The 22,834-nt window shown below is 42.7% G+C and overlaps 1 protein-coding gene across 3 annotated transcripts in view; it reads left to right on the forward strand.

Moving 5' to 3' along the window:
- cep76 (centrosomal protein 76) overlaps nt 1-22,834 on the forward strand; it is an 88,107-nt gene that overhangs the window by 28,376 nt on the left and 36,897 nt on the right. For 2 of the 3 annotated variants that reach the window (XM_056474814.1, XM_056474811.1), the window contains exons 7-9: nt 19,916-20,044; nt 22,168-22,356; nt 22,498-22,664. In XM_056474814.1, coding sequence (XP_056330789.1) covers nt 19,916-20,044; nt 22,168-22,356; nt 22,498-22,664 — 485 coding nt within the window. The remainder of the gene's footprint in view (nt 1-19,915; nt 20,045-22,167; nt 22,357-22,497; nt 22,665-22,834) is intronic. The other variant, XM_056474812.1, reaches the window with a different exon arrangement.

Consider the following 22,834-nt stretch of genomic DNA (forward strand, 5'->3'; position numbering starts at 1 on the left):
ATCCATTGATATTTTGTCAGTGTGCTTTGGGTCATTGTCCTGCTGGAAGATGAACCGTCGCCCCAGTCTGAGCTCAAGAGCATGCTGAAGCAGTTTTTCATTTAGGTTGTCTCTGTACATTGCTGCGTTCATCTTTCCTTCTATCCTGACTAGTCTTCTAGTTCCTGCTGCTGCTGAACATCCCCAAAGCATGATGCTGCCACCATAATGCTTCACTGTAGGGATGGTATTAGCCTAGTGATGAGCGGTGCCTGGTTTTCTCCAAACGTAACGCCTGGCACTAACTCCAAAGAGTTCAACTTTAGTCTCATCAGTCCAGAGAATTTTGTGTCTTATGGTCTGAAAGTCCTTCAGATGCCTTTTGGCAAATTCCAGTCAGGGACTGGCTTCCGTCGGGCCACTCTACCATACAGGCCTGATGGTTGTCCTTCTGTAAGGTTCTCCTCTCTCCACAGAAGAACGCTGGAGCTCAGACAAAGTGAACATCGGGTTATTGATCACCTCCATGACTAAGGCCCTTCTCCCTGATCACTCAGCTTAGATGGCCGGCCAGCTCTAGGAAGAGTCGTGGTGGCTCCAAATATCTTTCATGTACGGATGATGGAGGCCACTGTGCTCATTGGAACTTTCAGAGCAGCAGAAATATTTCTGTAACCTTCCCCAGCCTTGTGCCTGGAGACAATCCTGTCTCTTAGGTCTACAGACAATTCATTTGTCTTCATGCTTGGTTTGAGGTTTGACATGCACTGTCAACCTTGGGACCTTATATAGACAGGTGCATGCTTTTTCAAATCTTGTCCAAATAACTGAATGCACCACAGGTGAACTCCAATTAAGCTGCTGAAACATCTCAAGAATAATCAGTGGAAACAGAATGTAGCTCAATTTAAAGCTTCACGGCAAAGGCTGTGAATACTTATGTACATGTGATTTTTCCGTTTTTTTATTTTTAATAAATTTGCAACAATTTTATAAATTTATTATAAATTTCTGTTATAAATTTCTCTAGTCTGGCTCATGGCACCAAACTGTCTGGCTCATGGCACCAAAAAAAAACAGGGAGAACTTTCGGTATCTTCAAAGCAGAATCGTTTAATAAGAAGAACTCAGCGTGGCTGTGGCATCATCAAAATAAACTCTCAACTGTACAGCAAGCACTAGGTTTTTATACATTTTACAGACAGTAATTCATGTAGGTGGGGACAGTCTAAAACAAAGCATGCAAATTAAGTTTTGGAGTCAGCATGATGACCTGCATATAGGTGTTAGAAACCTGCCCAGCTACTGGTGAGATGAGTTAATCAACAAAATGGGTTTTTTCTACCTGAAAGTATCACCCGAAGACAAAGGCAGAAAACTGTGTGCAAGTGATGTTCTGGAAACAGACACCGTGTGACCAGTTGATTGAATACAATAGACACAGCCGTATTGTGAAACTGACAATTTGCATTACTTTGGAGACAGTCAGGCTCAGGAAACCAAGACATTTTAAGGTCTGTCACACCCTAAAAACAACTTTTCAGTTATATATAGATAATATAAATTTATATTCCCACAGTTCACAGTTATTAAAAAAACTCACAAAAGAAACATTTATACACTCGAAAAAAAGTTTATTCTTGTAACGTTTTATGGTTACAGGCTCATAGTACTTGCTCTGTGTTTTTACTCTCTATATTTACAAACGGCATGTTGACAGAACCAAACATGCCGCTGAAGTCCATGGATTTCTTATAGATAATATTCTGTTCTGGTTGGAACTGTCATTTCCTTGTCATGGGCATGGGTCAAATGTTGAGTAAAACATTTTATACTGTGGATGCATAGATAGTACAACAGTAGGAAAAGCAATAGAAGAATAGCTATTTCCTTGATCCACAGCCAGGGTTTACCTAACAGGTTTCCAAACCATGAAGAATTGTCTTCAGTCATCCGGTGCAATTTTACTGAAAGATCAAGTATCTCTTGTTGGATTTTGTTCAAGTTCTTGGTTGGATCCATTAATCTGGTGCAGCACTCTGGGCCTATGATGGTGCAAGCTCCCCCTTGCTTTGCTAGAATGTAATCCAAGGCCACTCTGTTCTGTAAGATCATTATCTTGTGTGGAGCAAGAGTGTCTGTGATATTACCCAGGGCCAAAGCTGTATTATTGGCCAGTTTCTGAACAGAATTTGATAAGCTTCTGATTTGATCAAGGGCTTGCATCACACCATAAGAAGGAATTATTGCTCCAAGAGTTTTTGACCACCATGTTTGTGCACAAGTGAGTCCTGGAATGCAGCCATCTTCTTCATTTGTGGTAGGAGCTGAGCTATGCAGATGTAGAGAGCTTGGGGTGGAGTTACATGGGATGTGCCACCCAGAAGATTCCTGCTCCTACTGAAGGTGGGTGTGGCTTGCAGATGTTCTTTCCAGCAAACAAGGCATTTTTTGACATATTTATCAGCTCTAAGAATATGTTGTTTCGTGAGTCTTGTGCGATGTTCCTGATGATCACTAGCATGGCAATCTTGATCATATTGATAGATGACTGATGTTCCTGTTGGTAGTTTTCTGCTTTGTGTGTTCTTCTGTGATTGGTTGGTTTAGCAGTGGCTCTAGTTGTCTTTTGAAGGTAGTGACTGGACTTGTAGGCGAGAAGGTTGATGTCTATGGGTCTCAGGACAACAAGTTGTATCTGCACAGAATAAGAAAGAAAACAAAAGGCACGAAACAGTATTTGTTGCAAAAAGGAAAAAAAAATTGTAAAACACTAGTTTTGTATCCTCTGTTCCATCTAATTCTGTTATAGTTGTTAGGATGGGCTAATAAGTGGGGGAAGGTCCTATGAGGTCGTCTTCACCCAGGGGTGGCCCCCAATCCCTTAATGCATCAGTTCTTCCCTGGGCACCCCACTGTTCCATGTGTCCTATCCTATCCCTGTCTGCTTTGCCAAATGACACCAAAATCATGAATTACCCCAAAAGCATATCTGGAATCAGTGTGGATATTTGCAACTGATCCTGAAGCTAGCCTGCATGCTCTAGTTAAAGCTACTAGTTCTGCAGCTGGAGCTGAAAAGTGATCTGGAAGACTGCCTGTAGCTATTACTTCTGTGGTGAAGGTTACTGCATAACCTGCTTGTCTGTTACCTTCAATGATTTGTGCTGAACCATCAACAAACATTCCCCATTCTATAAGTAAGCGTAACACAATCATTAGTCATTTCACTCTCATCCTCTAACACTCAGTCAATGCAGACATCATACATGAGGATGGATTTGTGATTGGTGCATGCTGTAAAATGACTTTTGGGGCTGTGAGGGTCGTTAACCAATTTCCCTAACGAGAGGAGGTGACAGAAGTAATTTTTGCTTGATTCATTAGTGCAGACACTGCGTGAGGGCATCTTACATTTACAGTCTGACCTAACACCATTACTGCTGAAGCCTGAAGAGCTAGATGAACTGCCTGTACTGCTGACATGGACCCATACCTTGAGCGACTATGTCAAGTTTACCAGAATAGTAATGAATTGGACGTAAACTTCCCCCATGATCTTGCATTAAACATTCTGTCATAAAGCCTGAGTGTTCATGAACATAAAGTACCAAAGGCTAAATCTGATTGTGCAATCCCTAATGCGGGTGCTTGACATAGCGCAGTCTTCAAATTATTGAAAGTGTTAAGCTTTCTACCATACAAACAGCATCAGAATCCTTAACCTCACCTTTCAATATGTCATAGAGTGGCTGGGCCATTGAGGCATAATTTTCTATCCAAGGTCGACAGTAACCTGCTGTTCCTAAGAATGATCTGAGTGCTTTATTGGTGGTAGGGTGAGGTATATATGACTGAAGCTGCTCGATCCTGTGTAATGGATCTATTTCCTGTACCAATTGTTTGGCCCAGAAAAGTAACTTGGTTTTTAGCAATTTGAGCTTTGTGAATACTGCATTTGTCCTTTTTTTGTGCAAATAGTCTAACAATGCTGCCAATTCAGTTTTATGTACCTCATGATCGATCGAGGCAATCAAAATATCATCGACATACTGAATTATGGTAGACTTTTTGACTGGACATTCTGGGTCACACAAATCACATCTGACAGCTTAATGATAAATGCTTGGGGAATTTTGAAATCCCTGTGGTAACCGTGTCCACTGGTATTGTTCATAGTCAACTGTGAAAGCTAACCATGCCTGGCTGTCAGAGTGCAAGGGTACAGAAAATAATTCATTAGACTTATCAGTTATTGTAAAAATGTTACAATCTCATGGCAGACTATTACAAATTGTAGATGGATCTGCTACTAATGGGGTGATTTTATCAATATGTTTATTCGCGACTCTGTAGTCTATGGTGAGTCTCCATGTTCCATTAACTTTCTTTATAGGCCAAACGGGTGAGTCACAGGCAATGTTGGTTTTGACTAGCACTCCTTGCTTCAGTAATTTTCCTATGATTGATTTCACTCCCTGTATTGCTTCCTTACTGAAAGGATATTGCTTGGCAACTGGAGTGGGAGTTCCTGTCAATTTGACTGGTTTTACACCTGTCAGAAGTCCACACTCATCCTTTTCTTTTGCCCAGATTGGATGATTTAGAAGATATCAGAAGCATTGGGAGAAATGCTTTTAATTTCCTCAAGACCACCTTTTTCATTTGTATGGATCAGTCTTGCGTTCTTCTTAAACATTTTGGGATATGTATAAGGGATAGTAGATTCATCTAACCAATGATGCCGTTCGCCGATGGCTTGTCGGATATCAAGGAGCTTGCGATTTCCGACATCTTAATTGTGCTCGGCGGGTTGTGAGAGGCGGTGGGAGAAAAAGGCGAAAGAGAATGGCTCCAACGCCCACACTAGACGCATCTACTTCGAGGCGAAGTGACCCTCGTCACCCTTTCTTATGTGCACCAAGTGATAAGCATTACACAGATCTAGTTTAGTAAAAACTTTAAGCTCCCTGCAGGATCTCGAAAGCTAAAGTTATGAGTGGTAAAGGATAACAGTTCTTTATAGTAATGCTGTTCAACCCTCTATAATTGATGCAGGGAAGTAAAGACCCATCCTTCTTTTTAATGAAGAAAAACCCTGCGTCGGCTGGTGAGGTTGACTGAACAATGGTGCCTGCAGCGAGCAATTCGACAAGATAATTCTTAAATGTTTGATGTTCGGGATCAGATAAGAAATAGAGTTTACCATGGGGAGAAGTGCTCCCCGGGATGAGGTCAATGCAACAATCATATGAGCGATTAGGAGGGAGAGAAACAGCCCGGGAATGGCTAAAACTGGTCGCAGATTGTGATATTCCTCAGGAACACCAGATAAATCTCCGGGCTCTTCCTGAAGACAAGACATTTACCATGACAAGATAGGCTCCATGACTATATGTGGGTTATGCTGGATGAGTCATGGGTGACCCAAGACTATGGGGGTAAAAGGGGAACAAAACAAATAAAAAGATATTGTCTCTTTGTGATTGCCAGAGACAATGAGACTCACAGGGGATGTGACTCGTTCGATCCTGGTGGGAGGGTGGTCGAGGGTCTTAAACAGGATCTTATGGTTTAATGCCCAGGCTTCATCTATAAAATTATCCTCAGCACCAAAAAATTACCCTCAGACAAATCTCTGTAGTGCAGAGTGGCAGCCAGTGAGAAAAAGGAACTAAGTGATGGGGAAAGGGTGGTCACTTTCGCCAGTACTCCCCTGTTTACTGGCGATCATTTACTGGACATCTAAGAGCGATCCCCCACAGTACATACACAATCTCGCCACCAGCCAGCGCTGTCGCTCCACTTCTGAAATGCGCATGGAACCAAGTTGTATAGGCTCCGTCTCGGGCAGTGATGTCAGTGAAGATTGGACCAGAATGAGGAGCTGATGACACAGGTGCGAAAGCGGTGACAGCGGTCAAGACGCTTATCCACTCCAGTTGCCAGCTCCACCAATGGATGGAAGCTAGTCGGAAAGGAAGATCGTGGGCCAGGAGCTCATCTTTTACCTCTGCATTAAGACCCTTCAGAAAATGTGCTGAGTGCCGGCTCGTTCCAGTCACATGTGGCTGCCATAGTCCGGAACTTGATTGCATAATAAACACCTCGTACACATGGATGGATCGATTGATGACATTTGATTAATGATCTACTGTTGAAAGTTGGAAAGTGATAACAATACTCTACATTAGACCCAAAGCGAAGTTCCAAATCTACCAACGAATTCATGCTCAGACATGATACAATTTTCTAGAATGGCCATCTTCTATGGATTGATTTGAAAGCGGCTGTTCATGCTCGGCACCTATCAAACCGGAATAAACTGTAGAAATTCTGCAAGAAAAAATGTTTCAAAATGCCTTCAGCAAGAATTCAAGGACTTATCCTTTGCTATAAGAAGCGTCTACAGGCTGCATTTCAGCAAAAGTAAATATTGATGTTTCTATTAAGGTGGCCAATTTTTTTGCACCTGTTGGTTTTTGTGATGATTTAAATTGCATTGCATCTGTTGATTAAATAAATGTTATGTCAGAACTGAAATGTTGCCTTTTCCCATAGGGTATAAAATATATGCTAATGAAATTGCTGCTTTGAAAGGCGAGCAGACTTTGACTTGCAATGATGATAATCATCAGGGGTGCCCAAACTTTTGCATAAAACTGTAAACGCATCAAGCAATTTTTAAATTAAAGTTTTTATTTTTAAGGGAAAACAAAATCCAAAACTAGATAGCCCTTTGAAAAAAAAAGTGTTTGCCACATAAACCTAACAACTGGATGGGCCACCCTTAGCAGTGATAACTGCAATCAAGCATTTTCAATAACTTGCAATGAGTATGTTACCAGGCTGTAAAGGAATTTTTGGCAACCTCATCTTTGCAGAATTGTTGAAATTCAGTTACAGAAATTCAGGCTTTTTAAGATCATGCCCCAGCATCTCAATTAATTTCAGGTCAGGACTTTGACTAGGCTACTCCAATGTCAATATTTATACTTCACAAATAACAACATGGGGCAATTACTTCGGTTATAGTTTATGAATTTCTGTTTCAGTTTATTTTTGATTAATCATCTAGCTCTACGAACTGATGTGGCAGTAATCCAGCCTGGGTGACCAGAATTAAGTAATGTTTTGGGGTCAAACACTTTTTCTCACAGGACAATGTAGTTTTGGACTTTGTTTTCTCTTAATAATAAAAGCCTTAATTTAAAAACTCCATGATGTGTTTTGTTATCTTTGACTAGTATTTACATTTGATTGATGCTCATTAATATTCACGACACAAACCATAAATGGTCAATCATGGACCTTCTGATTCTAGGGGTATTTTATGGAGTAATATATGAGCATATAAAACTTGGAACTGCTAAAAGCCATGAACTACTACTATGTAGTAGTGCTACTACTCTACTATGTAGATATTAGAGAACAATTTAACTTATTTAACAAATGCAGTATATAGCAAAGTTAAAGTGCAATTTTAAGACTTAAGCAGATAAATTAGTTTTGTAGCCAATCTGAAAAAAAAAATCTTAAGGGAGCTAATACTTAATGCTGACCTCAAAAATGTTTTAATGTTTTTAAAATATTTTAAAAATGCTTTTGTAGCAGAAAACTTTTTACTTACTTTAAAACAAATACTTTTATTTAAAACAAATACTTTTTCCAAAAGAAAACAAACAATTAAATACTGTGAAAATTAACATTGTGACATTAAATGTCACTTGATTTGAAAAAGAACAAAAATTTCACAGGAGGGCTAATAATCTTGCTTTCAACCATATTCTTATTAAATACTTTGTTCTTTACATGGTTGAATGTGCTTACAACAAAATCACAAAAAAAATGTATCTATGGAAATCAAAGTTTTTAACCTGTTTGGAGCCACCCAGCGGTCAAAAGTTGCAGGCACATTTTGCAGATATTACCACCACAAATGTGTGGTGAGTGTGGCAGCAGAGGGAACACGTTTGTAGGAACTCAGCCATATTCTAAGCGTAGTTAAAACCAGCAGTCATGAAAGCTTCATTGCGCCCCATAGCTAAACCCGTCTACTTCTTAATTAAGTATCGCCCAGAGCTTAATTCCAATACACACTCGCCTTCCACCTTTATAAAACAAAGGACGGGTTGTAACCATGGGTTAATAAGTACATGGCCCATCGGGAAAATCCGGCCATTTGGCCCCTCACATTACTATGTTAATTAACTTGCACCCAAAAGAAGAAAGACACGTGTGTCTCTTCGGGCGCATGATCCTCCCCCTCCCCTCTTGCTGTAAAAAAGGAGATAACACTCGTATTGTTTCGGTACAAAAAGCCACACGATTTTTGGACATTTCACGTTTAAAAATGTGTTTGCTCTAATGTTTTATTGCTAATAGTTGTGTATGTTTTACTACGTATGTAAGCAGGTATATTCACTATGGGGTGCATGTAAATGAAACGTCGTATCGTATGTAACGCATGTAATTAACTGTATTTGAAAAAGGCTGTGATGTTTGATGTCAAACTAAAGCTATAAGGCTTAAGAGAACATTGGTTTAAATGATAAAACTGTATCTGCAAATAGTAGTTAATTACAGAGCTTTATTTAGTTTTGATAACAGTAAAGTGAAGTTTTATGCCACGGGTCTCCCCCTCTCTGTCGGAGACAACAAGGAAAAAGAAGGAGGGTAGACTCGCGAAGTAGCTGTGCCATTGGACAGTCACAGAGTGGGCTGGTCTAAACTCTGGCCACTATAAAACTTCAACGAGGTGAAAGTTTAACGGCTTTTGTTTGGCTTCACGAGGGGTTTCTACGCACAAACTTTGCGTTGCACGCTTCCCGTCTTTACAGCACGCCTGCCGGACATCGCTCTCGGAAGAACTACCCGTGTAAAGCCTGCGTCTGTCCGGCGTTACATCACTATGGCAACGAGAACCCGTTCACAGGAGCTCAAGCTGCTTCTGTGAAAGTTCGCGACTCGCATGAACTCAGTCTGACCCTGTTCTGCTCGTATAACCTCTTTCCCGTGAACACTCGGACGCATCCCATCCAGCAGTAGGGTCAGTCATTCAACTTCTCTGAACTCTTACTTCCTAAGTCTCGTAATTCTGCCGGAGCAGTCACTGGAGGAATTCACATTCAACAAACTTCCCGCGTGCTGACGTCAAACTCTCCGTCACCAGGACAGGGAGTCCCACGCTCCAGAAGATGAAGGAAAACCCTCTCCAACAAAGGACATCCCAGCCACGTCAACGCCGTGCAACCAATCGGCTTCGCCGGAGTTTCCCTCAACCAGCTGACGAGTGTGACTGGTCATCAAAATGCAAGTAACAAACAACGTTCACTCCTTGCTGAAGCTGGTGTTAAATTTAAGCAGTAAACCTTAGTCAGATTCTCTGATTGTTGGTTTTCTCAGGTTGCAATGCTAAGAACTTAGCAAGTGCGAGACATTTGGGACTCTTTGGTGTCAGCGCACAACATGGATCTCAAAGACCTTGATAAGCTGGCCAGGAACATTGGCAAGTTCACCCCAAGTGTGCCAGGTGGTCAGGAGGTCCACGCCTATCTGCAAGACATTGATTTCCATCTGGAAATGAGACCCAATGTCTTAGACAAAGATAGACTTTACCTGCTTCGGGCGACATCCAGCCCTGAAGTACGCAGCTTCCTAGACCGACAGCCAGCTCGCACAAAGAATGACTACCACCTACTCCAAGAAGCTCTCATCAAAGAATTTGCTGACCCCGAATTGGAAAGAGGACTGGTGGCTGCTCTTGAGATGAAGCAAGGCCGTAACGAGCCCACTCAAGCATACTACAGCCGGCTCAGTCGAGCCTATTTTGGAACTCGGAATGAACCTGAAATGGAAGATCTGAACTTCAAGATTCTATTCCTGCGAAACCTCCATCCTGCTATAAGCCACCATCTGGGAGTCCTTGCATGCCCACGAACAATGACTGTGCAACAGTTACGAGATTTGGCACATAAAACCTATGGTAAACAGAAGATAGCTTCAGAAAAGAGCGCCAAAACCACCACTATTCTGGCCGTCAAAACCCAAAGTCCAGAACTGGCACTAGAGGGTGCCCAACGTCCAGACAAAACCGAGCTGTCTGCTCAAGAGGGGAAGGCATCGGCACCCCGCAGACAACGGGACTCTCATGCTGACGCTAGATCTAGACAGAGGAACAGTCGCTATGATGGACCCTCTGGACGACAACGCTCTCCTGAACATCACTGGGAGAGACCGTGGCCTCAATCCACTTCATTCGGCAATCAAAGGAGAAAAAGCTAGTCACAATCCAACGGTGCGTCCAAGGGACGACGACAAAACCCTGGACTCACGCCGATTCTCCACTGACCGAAATCGATCTCAATCCCAACAAGAAGAAACTACCCCATCTGGTTTCGACCCTCAAGAAATGATGAGAATGATGATGTCGTTTCATGACTCCGACCTGATGGTACCTGTCATAGGCCCAATACCAGCCCACCCACTGTCTGACGAAGATGATGACACAGTGATGTTTACACGACCACATGGAAACATCACCATAACTTCCGCCGTGCCAGTGTCTAGGGAAAGTGTATGCCGATCCGAACTGACAGATGACACCCACCTCACGGTCTATGCAGTCTCAGCACAGCCTACAACAGAAACACCTAAGCCAATTGCCATCCAAACCCAAAGTCCCTCAAATAACTCGATTGAAGAACCCTATGCTGGGTTCGAGGCACAGCTCCAACAGATCCTTAGTGAGGCTGACGCCCTCCACAAAGAAGCAGCTCGCCAAGGACTCAAAGAAGTTTTGTACAAGTACAAAGACTCCTTCGCCAAAGACTCCCTGGACTGTGGCCTAACCAACATCAACACCGGGCGCATACCAACTCACCCAAATGCGCCACCCACATTTGTGAGACATTATAAAATCCCGATTGCCTCATACGAGCCAGTGCAAGAAATCATTGACTCCATGTTGACCAAGGGGGTCATCCGCCCCTGTAACAGCACGTACTCTGCCCCAATATGGCCAGTACTAAAACCCAATGGGAAATAGCGACCTACTATCAACTACCGCAAGTTGAACCAGTAGGTGCCCTTGTCACGATGGCCTATGACTCAGTTGGACCAGGAAATCCCCAAAATCAAAGGCTCAACAATTCTCTCAACACTAGATGTCGCCTCCGGGTTCTGGACAATTCCAGTCCACCCTGATGACCAACACAATCTGGCATTCACCTTCGGCAATCAGCAATACACCTTTATACGGTGCCCTTTCGGCTATGCTAATTCACCAGCAGAATTCAACATTTTCCTGAACAAAGCATGCCCTGATGCCAGAGCCAGAGGTAATCTTGTCTATGTCGATGATGTTCTCCTGAAAAGCTCAAAGGTAGATGATCACGTCCTTAACCAGTTGACAATCGCAGGAGCAAAGATTGCCCTCAACAAGGGACAATGGTGTAAAAAGTGAATTACGTTGGGCCTGCTCGTGGGACAAAATGGCATTGAACCGCAGTCTAGCCATACCCAGGCAATCCAAAGCATTAAAACACCCACCAATGTGTCTGAGCTAAGAAGCTTTCTGGAAGTGTGCAATTACTCAAGTTCATCGAAGGCTACGCCGACCTTGCACGACCACTGACCTCCCTCCTGAAAAAGGATAAACCTTTTGCATGGGCAGAAGCCCAAGACAAAGCTATGAGCACACTCAAACAACGCCTGTGCTCTGCTCTATGCCTAGCCTACCCAGACCCAAGCAAGGAGTTCTACCTGGACACAGGTTTCTCCAAGCATTGCCTCAGCGCAGGGCTGTACCAGCTCCATGACAAAGACAAGCGAGTGGTCGCCTATGCCAGCAAAACCCTGCTTTCACCAGAATGCAAGTACTCAAATTGTGAAAAGTCTTTACTGTGCACTGTGTGGGCCATCCAGCGCTTCTCCAACTGCATTGGAGTGCAAAAAGTGATCATGGAGACATGCCACTAGCCAGTGACCTTCCTCAACAGCCAGCGAATCAGAGATGGCGTGGTCACCAATCCACGCATAGCTACCTGGCTAATGGCACTTCAAGGACGGGACGTTGAGGCAAGATATGCTCAAAACCACAAATCGTCCCTAGGAAATGGGCTAGCAACCTGCCAGAATTGCTCGACTGACATGCCGTGCACCTCAGCAGAGCCCAAAGATCCGGTACCCCCACAACTGATGTATCACAGATAATTTGAGGAGAACGTATGTGAAGGAATGACCACTGCATATGTGGATGGCTGCTCATACAATCACCAGGGCAACTTGAAAGCTGGAGCGGGCGTGGTCTGGCTCGATGATGACCCCTGCACACCACAACAATTCAAACTCGGCCCTCACTCATCACAGTATGCAGAAATCGCAGCTGTTCTCATCACCCAGCAACTAGCTGTATCTCACAACGTCAGAGAGCTCCTTATCTGCACCGATTCAAACTATGCTTGGCTGAGCTTCACATGCCATCTAGTGGGATGGAAACAAAACAACAGCTAACAGCTAACAACAAACCTGTCAAGCATCAAGAACTCTTCCAGTCATGCGACTCTATTGTTACCAAACACGACATGCTCGTCTATTGGAAAAAGGTCCGTGGAAATTCACGCCTCCCAGGGCAAGATAAAGACTTCAATGACCAAACGGACGCCCTCGCCAAAGCAGGCGCATTACATGGAGAGCCTTGGACATTTCAAACCCACCCACCCAACCCAAATGTGGCAGCCATTACCCGCCAACAGCACACCACGACTGTGCAAAACCCCGCCACCTCCCAACTAGCTCTCTCACCACAGTTTGCTGCCACTGATCTTGTCACCCTTCAAGCTTCGGATAAAGTTCTGCAAACTATGGTCGCTCACATCTCTGACCCTACGGCTAATCAACTCTCAGCCTCTGACCTGGCCAAGTCCTCGGAACTTTGCCATCTCAATTCCATCAAGCACCTGCTGCATCTCGCAGAAGGCATACTCACATATGTCCCCGAGGTACTCACTCAACCATGACTCGTCATACCTCGTGGCCAGAGGGGGATGATGCTGATGTACGCCCAAGATGCACCATGCGCTGGACATCATGGCGCCAAAGCCACCTACAAAATGCTCAAACAGGTAGCATATTGGCTTGGCATGCAACAGGATGTAGTGGAGTACGTAAAGGGACGCCTAGTGTGTTGCCAATTCCGAGCAGCAAACCCAAACTACCGAGCACCGCTGCAAAGGAAAGTAATGACCTTCCCATGGTCAGACCTCCAAATCGATTGGGTAGGACTTCTGCCACGTTCGGCGCGGGGCAACAAATACTTTCTGACAGTAGTCCACGAATTCACAAAATGGGTCGAATGTCTCCCTGCTCCCAACGATACAGCAGAAACTACAGCCTGTCTGTTAATGAACCACATCTTCTCAAGATTCGGCCTGCCGTTTGGAGTCAACTCTGACCGAGGAACCCACTTTACAGCCGAAGTCATGCAGGAAGTGTGGAAACTTCTGGGAATCCAAGCCAAGCTTCATATAAGCCACCACCCAATCTCCTCTGGTCAAGCGGAACGAGCCAACAGGACAGTGGTTAGCATGTTGAAAATGTATGTGTCTGCCAATCAAAAGGACTGGGACATCAAGCTCCCTCTTGTACTGATGGCAATAAGGGTCACCCCTCATCGCTCTACTGGGATACCCCCGTTTGAGATGATGACAGGACGGCAGATGACACTCCCCGTTACACCTGCTGTACCAACCAGGTGACATGAATCTCGTCACCACCTATACCACTCACCAGTACCTTGAAGAGCTACATCAGCACCTAAGGTCAACTTTCGCCTTTGCACAGCAACAACTCCAAAGGAGTGCGGAAGGACGCATGGCCTACTACGACAAAAAGGCCTCATACCAGGAATTCAATGTCGGAGACAAAGTGTGGTACTACAGCTTCGCCCTACCACGACAGAACACTCCTCACCGTCTGTCCAAGAAGTTCCTGCCTCACTGGACTGGACCTCATGAGATCGTTGACAAACTCTCACCTGTGGCCTACCAAATCAAAATCAGGTCAGGGCGCAGTGACCCTGTTCTTCGATGGGTTCATCGAAACCAGATCAAGAGGCACTGGGGGCCCAGCCAACCAGAAATGGGGGAGGACCAAAGCTACTGACTCTGACCAACTGTCCTATCCTCTACACTACACTAACATAACCCAAGACAATCTAGGGAACACCTAGTTAACTGTGCTTAACACAACATTAATGCTCTCTCCTCCACAGTCCTGCTAGAAAACCCCTAGTAGAGAGGAGCCTATCCAGATTTGTGACACTGCGTCACTGATTTTTTTTTTTTACCTACCTGAGTTCCCTTTATGTCTCTCGTTTCTTCATTTTCTTCTCCTTTTCCGTGTTTAATTTGCTCTTCTAGTCCTATCCTGAGGGACTCACATAGAATTATGCAAGCTAAGCATAAGGCCTAAATTTAGGATTGACTCCAGTCACCAAATTGTTGTAATTGTTCTTGAAATTTTTCGTTTGCCACTCAGGGTGTGTTGGAAAATCCGTTTTTTCCTTAGGTCCCTTCACTCTAGTATTTTGTATCACCAGTGAGTGTCTGCATCAAGACCGTCCAAGCTTGGAAAAGATGAGAAGAAAATCAGCTGAATGGTTCAGTATGATTTAATTCTGACACAAGGGAGGGAAGAGCAATCTTATATACACATTGAGGATCCGCCTGTAGCTGAGCCCTAACACAAAAGAAAATTATCATAGAAGGAGGGAAACAACGATACAAAAACAGCTTACAGCAACCAGGATACGTGAGAATGTGTGCGTGTAGGTATGCACGCATCTGTGAGCGAGTCAGATAGTTGCTTTTGCTCAAAGACGAAATGTTCCGGCCACATCGAGATAAGATGAACAGAATATGCATACCCACACACATTTCTGCAGTGAAAAGACACAGTAGAGAGAACAGAAAAACAGGCTGTAAAAACAGTAGAATACACACACATAATAATCAAATCCCTCAGGGTGACATGATTTCCAAATCTAATTTGTTTCCTTTGATTCTATTACCAGGAAGATGATTGGTCTCACCGTTCTGATCTTTTGCGTAATGGGGGTCACACCTCAGCCAGAAGTCGCGTCGCCGGGACCAGCATCAGGGATAGTACTCCGCGAACAACCAGGGTTACTGATAACTAACTGTAAAATGCACACCCAAAAGGTGTACGTCCGACTTAATCCCCGCGAAGTTGTCAGAGCTCACTACACTCCCACAGCCTCCCAAACCACCTGGGCCGGTAGTCATTGGACCCAGGAAATTCTTGCTCATGCCCCAGAAGATGTTACACACATGCTGCACCAATTGCAGAAAATGACGGTAACCCAAGCTGAACTTAGCGGGTACCACCGGCGTCCCAAACGATTTTTGGGCGCCTTGCTGGGGGCTGCCGCAGCTGTAGGAACTCTGTTCAACATTGGCATGAGTACCGCTAATGCCGTAAATTTGGCCACAGTAAGGCAGCATGTGGGTGAAATTCAGGCCGAAATACCTGAAATCTGCCAACAGCTCGCAGTCCAGAGCCGTGTCTTACAAACCTTTGGAAAATCACTAAATCACTAAACGGAACTATTACAGTCCTTAACAGGCATAGCACTCTCTTAAACCAAACAATCAAATCCATTACCAAGCTATTCTCGGTTATTCAAAGCGATTTAGCTCAAACGCAGCTGTTAACCACTCTCATGGCTGACATGCTACAAGAAGTGAGCTCCTCAGTCGATAATCTGGCTATGGGTAGAATTCCACATTACCTGATACCCCTAATTCTAGTTTAAAACGTCCTGACCTCTGCCACTACGGGCCCCACTAGCCCGATCCAAGCTTACCTTGCTTTCTCTCTGGGCAGTGCTATTCCCTTATATGTGGATCCAGAAGCAGGCGACCTAGCCTTTTTGCTTAGTCTACCGATAATTGACACCGCCAACATTTATCGTCTCAAAGGTGTCTTAAACGTTGGATTTTGGTAAGGAGACACCTATGTGAAAATTCATACCCCTGACGTCATTGCGTACCACGATAATAACGAGCAGTTGTATTTGGCCCCTAACCTAAAAATGTGCACTCTTACCAAAGAGATACATTATCTGTCCCCTAGTAAGCCCTTCGTTCGCGATAACACTGACGGCACCTGCAGCCTGGAATCGGTTAGACCTGATACCAGCTGTCCCGCCGAAGCTACGCCACGGGCCCAAGTTGAGGCAACCCAAGTTGAACTTGTCGGTAACTGATGGTTAGTTAACACCCCCGTGCGTATCGCTACACTTACGTATGATCAGCACGACACCACCACTCGTATTAACCTTCCCGATCAAACTTTGTGGATCACTGTCCCTAAGGGCTCGATCCTTCATATTGACGATTTGGCCTTGTACCATCTTCCCGAGGACGAGTATCAAACCGAACTGGAAATCTCACCATTTAGCAAGTAACATTCCTTTACCCTTGATCCTGAATTGGAACAAAGGATCAAGGAGGAAGGAACACAATTAATCGATTTTACCCCAGTCGACGACGCATTGGAGGCCATTGCACGCCTTCCTCCCCCTGGCTCTCCAATCATTCGGTCTTGGTCGGCTGCCGATATGGCTCTGTGCGTTTCTACTATTGTTGGCTACGTTGTAACTTTGACGCTCGCCTATCTCCTCCACAAGAGAGTGACTGCCATCCGAGATGCATGTAACAAATGCGAAGAGGACCAAGAACCTGAGAATTCGTTAACCTTAATCGAGCTGCCTCCGCCATCGCCTACCATCCTCACCGTTTACGATTAGCCAAATAAATTGATTGTCGCAACCCTTATAAAGGTATCCCTCAACCGTCAAGTGTTTCTAACCCGATTATGCCAATTTGTCTAATACCTTCACCAGAATTCAGTCTGTGATGGACATGTTGTTTGTGCCTTGTGTGTGCCTGTTCTTTCCTTTCACTGCCTCTTCTTCCAGTGTCTGCCGATGGTCGATTCAGCGACATCACCATCCAAATGGGGGACTGTAGGAACTCAGCCATATTCTAAGCGGCGTTAAAACTAGCAGTCATGAAAGCCTCATTGCGCCCCTTTCGTCTCCTTCTTAATTAAGTATCGCCCAGAGCTTAATTCCAATACACACTCGCCTTCCACCTTTATAAAACAAAGGACGAGTTGCAACCATGGGTTAATAAGTACATGGCCCATTGGGAAAATCTGGCCATTTGGCCCCTTACATGACTATGTTAATTAACTTGCACCCAAAAGAAGAAAAACACATGTGTGTCTCTTCGGGCGCGTGATCCTCCCCCTCCCCTCTTGCTGTAAAAAAGGAGATAACACTCGTATTGTTTCGGTACAAAAAGCCAGCACGATTTTTGGACATTTCACGTTTAAAAGTGTGTTTGCTCTAATGTTTTATTGCTAATAGTTGTGTATGTTTTACTATGTATGTAAGCTAGTATATTCACTATGGGGTGCATGTAAATGAAACGTTGTAGCGTGTGTAACGCATGTAATTAACTGTATTTGATAAAAGCCGTGATGTTTCATGTCAAACTAAAGCTATAAGGCTTAAGAGAACATTGGTTTAAATGATAAAACTGCATCTGCAAATAGTAGTTAATTACAGAGCTTTATTGAGTTTTGATAACAGTAAAGTGAAGTTTTATGTTACGGGTCTCCCCCTCCCTGTCGGAGACAACAAGGAAAAAGAAGGAGGGTAGACTCGCGAAGTAGCTGTGCCATTGGACAGTCACAGAGTGGGCTGGTCTAAACTCTCGCCACTATAAAACTTCAACGAGGTGAAAGTTTAACGGCTTTCGTTTGGCTTCACAAAGGGTTTCTCCGCACAAACTTTGCGTTGTACGCTTCCCGTCTTTACAACACGCCTGCTGGACATCGCTCTCGGAAGAACTACCTGTGTAAAGCCTGCATCTGTCTGCCGATACATCACTACGGCAACGAGAACCCGTTCACAGGAGCTCAAGCTGCTTCTGTGTACGTTCGCGACTCGCATGACCTCAGTCTGACCCTGTTCTGCTCGTATAACCGCTTTCCCGTGAACACTCGGACACAGCCTCATCCAGCAGTAGGGTCAGTCATTCAACTTCTCTGAACTCTTACTTCCTAAGTCTCGTAATTCTGCTGGAGCAGTCACTGGAGAAATTCCCATTCAACAAACTTCCCGCGTGCTGACGTCAAACTCTCCGTCACCGGGACAGGGAGTCCCACGCTCCAGAAGGCGAAGGAAAACCCTCTCCAACAAAGGACATCCCAGCCACGTCAATGCGCTGCAACCAATCGGCTTCTCCGGAGTTTCCCTCAACCAGCTGATGAGTGTGACTGGTCATCAAAACGCAAGTAACACAAACAACGTTAACTCCTTGCTGAAGCTGGTGTTAAATTTAAGCAGTAAACATTAGTCAGATTCTCTGCTTGGTGGTTTTCTCAGGTTGCAGTGCTAAGAACCAGAACTGTGTGTGTATCTGTATGTTTGTCATTTAGAGTAGTGTACTGTGTGTTTAGCTTAATAAACTTGTTTCATTTTAAGATCCTTGTCGGAGTTGTATGTGTTTCTAAGTTACTGCCTCAGCTATATGGTCTTGCTACCTTGCTTGTATAAATACTGAAATCCTGTTTTATATTATTATTGTTGGCCACGTAATAATATAACATAGATTTACTAGAGCTTGAATCATTTGAATCTTCCTATTCGAATCCCCGAGAATTAATTTGAATTAATTTGAATTTATCAGCTAATTCTTAGAGTACCGGACATATTAGATGGTCCATGCACTACACGTTAAACTGTTACCATCTGTATATGAAGTACATATTTCAAAATATTATGGTACTTTGTTCTTTTATTTTGTATTTCTCTTACAGCGAAGCACTACACCGAAATAATAAAAATATTTTCCCCTCCTTATTGTTATTGGCTCCCTCGGAATGAGTGAGTATAGACACTAGCCTAGAATGCCAATGCATGAACAACTGGTATGGCTTAATAGCAAAATATTGTAATTATCCCACCATTACTCCTTTAAAACATAGTACATTATTAAAGCAATAAACGTCACATCATAATAGGTCCCATTTAACTACTTTAAATTGATTAATTCTGTGATGTTCTGGAGAACTCACGCATGTTCAGTAGATGCCACAGCACTGTTTAGTGGTCTTATGATTGTGATTGCTCAGCTCAGTAACTCCATTCACTTTAACTCACATTGCAGTCACTTATCTTTTGAGCTTAGCTTATTAAAAGTTTGCAACATGTGGTTCAATCTTCAGAAATTTCATTTTGCTTTTGCTGTGTTTGGTCCTTAATACATATTTATTATGGAAAAACAGAATGCTAATGCTTAGTCATTCAGTGAGTCAGTCAGTCAGTCAGTCTGTCACTTAGTCAGGTTTGCAGTGACACCAGCGCAATGTCTAACAAAATTTACCGGCAAAAAAAATGGTTTGCAAAATATCCATTTATTTATACTTTAAATTATTATTGTTACTATAAAAATATTTAATTATTCATTTTATTCAATTGCCAAACATTTTATAACAAAATTATTAGTGGAATGTTTTATACACTTGTGGACCTCAAAGCATATCATTTTGAAATGCAGGCCTTTATACTATTTACTGATCTTCTGTAGCCTTCAGAATTTTCAGTTTACTTTTTCTTTGTGCTACAGCTTTGTTGTTCTTTAATTTTTATACTAGTATATTACTCAGTGTAAAAATATGTAAAGATATAAAATATTTTTTGTGTGTTTGTGTTATTAAATTAGAACAATTACATTAGTTGTAAGAAAAAAAAAATCTAGTGCTCATAAATTACTCTCTAATTTTGATCTCGACTGTATTTTTAAAGAGTTTCTTTAAAACAACATGCTCTTGCCTTTTGCAGAAATCCTTGGAAAGACAAAAAACAGCAGAGAAGGAGAGATTGTTTTTGGTATACGCCAAACAGTGGTGGCAGGAGTTCTTGGACATTCGACTATCAAACAAATCCAAACTTGTGAAGATTTTTGCACAGGTGATTTAATGGACAAACAGATTTCTGGGTATCTCAAAAGCGGAAGTCATCATAGTTGGGTAAACTTAGAGAGCAGTGAATGGGGGGGTAGCATAAATAATTTTTTTTGTATTCATAAATGCTCAAATAATAAAAGAAAACTCCACAGTACTGTTTAAAAAAAACTTTCAAAAAAAGGAAAACCAAATTTTGTGAGACTGATTACAGCAGCCAGAAGAGAGAACAATGTCAAATTTACTGTCTCAACCATAGATATTGCATTAGCAACATCTTGCATAAGCGGCAATTCATTTTTTGTAGTTTGATGCAAAGATGATATGATACAAATATATAGCTTATATATAGCTATATATTCAATTCAATTCACCTTTATTTGTATAGCGCTTATACAATGTAGATTGTGTCAAAGCAGCTTCACATAAAAGGTCGTAGTAAATTGGAACAGTGTAGTTCAGTTTTTAGTGTTTAAGTTCAGTTCAGTTTAGCTCAGTTCAGTGTGGTTTAAAATCACTACTGAGAGTCCAAACACTGAAGAGAAAATCCAACTATGCGCAGCTCTACAGATCCCGAACCATGCAAGCCAGTTGCGACAGTGGAGAGGGAAAAAAACTTCACTAATTGACGAAAGTAAAGAAAAAAAACCTTGAGAGAATCCAGACTCAGTTGGGCATGACCATTTTAATTTCTCTGCTGGCCAAACGTCTTGTGCAGAGCTGCAGTCTCAGCGGCGAAGGCTGGAAGCTGGCCTCAGCGAAGACTCGTCTGTCCCTGGAGCGTCACAGGAATCAGTCTCATGTTATCCACTCCTCCATGACCACCACAGTAGCTGCTCAGGATACGGCCTGGTCCAGGATATGGAAACCTTGGGATCATCTCGTCGTTGGTCATGGATTGAATCAGTGACTCTGCATAGTCTGAGGGCCTCGGGAAGAGTATCCCCAGGTGGAAATGGAGAATAAAGAGAATGAGCGTAGCTGCTGTTCATAGTGTATATAAACATGGTGCAGAAACCTGTGTGGAAGCCCGCTAAGTGGTGCACTGAGTGTATGCTTTATTAAACAGATAGGTCTTTAATCTAGTTTTGGATTGGGAGACTATGTCTGAGCCTCGGACGTTATCAGAAAGGCTATTCCAGAGTTTAGGAGCTATAAATGAGAAGGCTCAACCTCCTTTACTCGACTTTGCTATTCTAGGTACTACCAGAAGCCCTGAGTTTGGAGATCTTAAAGAGCGAGTTGGATTGTAGCGAGACAGAAGGTTGGTTAGATAGATAAACAGGAGCTAGATTATTTAAAGCTTTATATGTAAGAAGCAATATTTAAAATTTAATACGAAACTTAACAGGCAGCCAGTGTAAGGAGGAGAAAATTGGCGTGATGTGATCAAATTTTCTAGACCTGGTAAGAACTCTGGCAGCTGCATTTTGTACTAATTGAAGTTTGTTAATAGAGGATGCTGGGCAGCCAGCAAACAGTGCATTACAGTCATAAAAGCATGGACTAGCTTTTCTGCATCTGAAATGGATAGCATACTTCGTAACTTAGCAATATTTCTCAGATGAAAGAAAGCAGTTTTTGTGACAGGATATATGATTTTTAAAAGTTAAATTGCTGTCTAATATGACACCCAGATCTTTTATAGTAGAGCTAACACTAACTTTGTATCCCTGTAATTGTAGGTCGAGTTGTGAGATCTGCTGTGAACAGGATTTATGCCCAATAAGTAATAATTCTGTTTTGTCTGAGTTTAAGTGAAGATAATTGTTGGTCATCCAGTCTTTAACATCTTTGATACACTCAGTTAGCTTGGACAGTTTAGACATCTCGTCAGGTTTAGTTGAAATATATAATTGAATATCATCTGCATACAGTGAAAGCTGATATAATATAATATATAATATAGCTTTATAAAAGTACATAATAAAAAATAAAAAAATAAAAAAGTAATAATAATAAAAAAACAGAATATTCAAAACTTTCCAGGTATTTAGATGCTGATGACCATCAAACACGTCATCATCTTGTGAAAAAGTCCACTGTAATGAATGCTGATCTAAGAACAATTTATGTGAATAACAGTGTTTACTTCAGATGTCATTAATGCTTGTTTTTTTTTTTTTTCAGGATGAAAATGGGGTGAACCGACCTGTGTGTTCATATGTACGTGTATTGCGTGCTGGCAGATTGCTTGAGAGTCCACGACAGGCGGCACGTTTCGTTAGTCTGTTAGCTCAGGAGAGAGCACCCGTGGTAGGAGGAGGAGTTAGGCAGGAGCAGTGGGCCTCTATGATGGTCTTTCTTTGCAGGAACAAGGCAAGGACATCATGTTAAATCTTACACTAGGCATTGAAACTGACCAATCAAACCATCAATAAATATATTGATTTCTACGTACAACTTTTAGGAACATCGGCATGCACCTTTGCAAATAAATTATATATTTTTTGTTGTCAGGGTGACTGTGAGGATCATGCTACACTACTGTGTAGTCTGTTGTTGGGCTTTGGATTGGATGCTTATGTATGTGTTGGCACCAAATTAAAAAATATTCCACACACCTGGGTCATGACCTGTGGCACAGATGGTTCCATCACCTTTTGGGAAAGTTTTACAGCACACAGGTAATCAAGCATATCACCGTTTGTTCAGGGGAATCTCGTTATATAATTCTTTATATTTGTTCTTAATTATCTTTCAGACTTTCTCTAACATGGTTCAAAATAATAAAAAAAAAATTTCACCTGTTTGAAAAAACTATTCTTTTGATCATGGATCCAAGATATATTACCCA

The sequence above is a fragment of the Danio aesculapii genome, chromosome 16, assembly GCF_903798145.1.
Source record: "Danio aesculapii chromosome 16, fDanAes4.1, whole genome shotgun sequence".
Classification (NCBI taxonomy): Eukaryota; Metazoa; Chordata; class Actinopteri; order Cypriniformes; family Danionidae; genus Danio; species Danio aesculapii.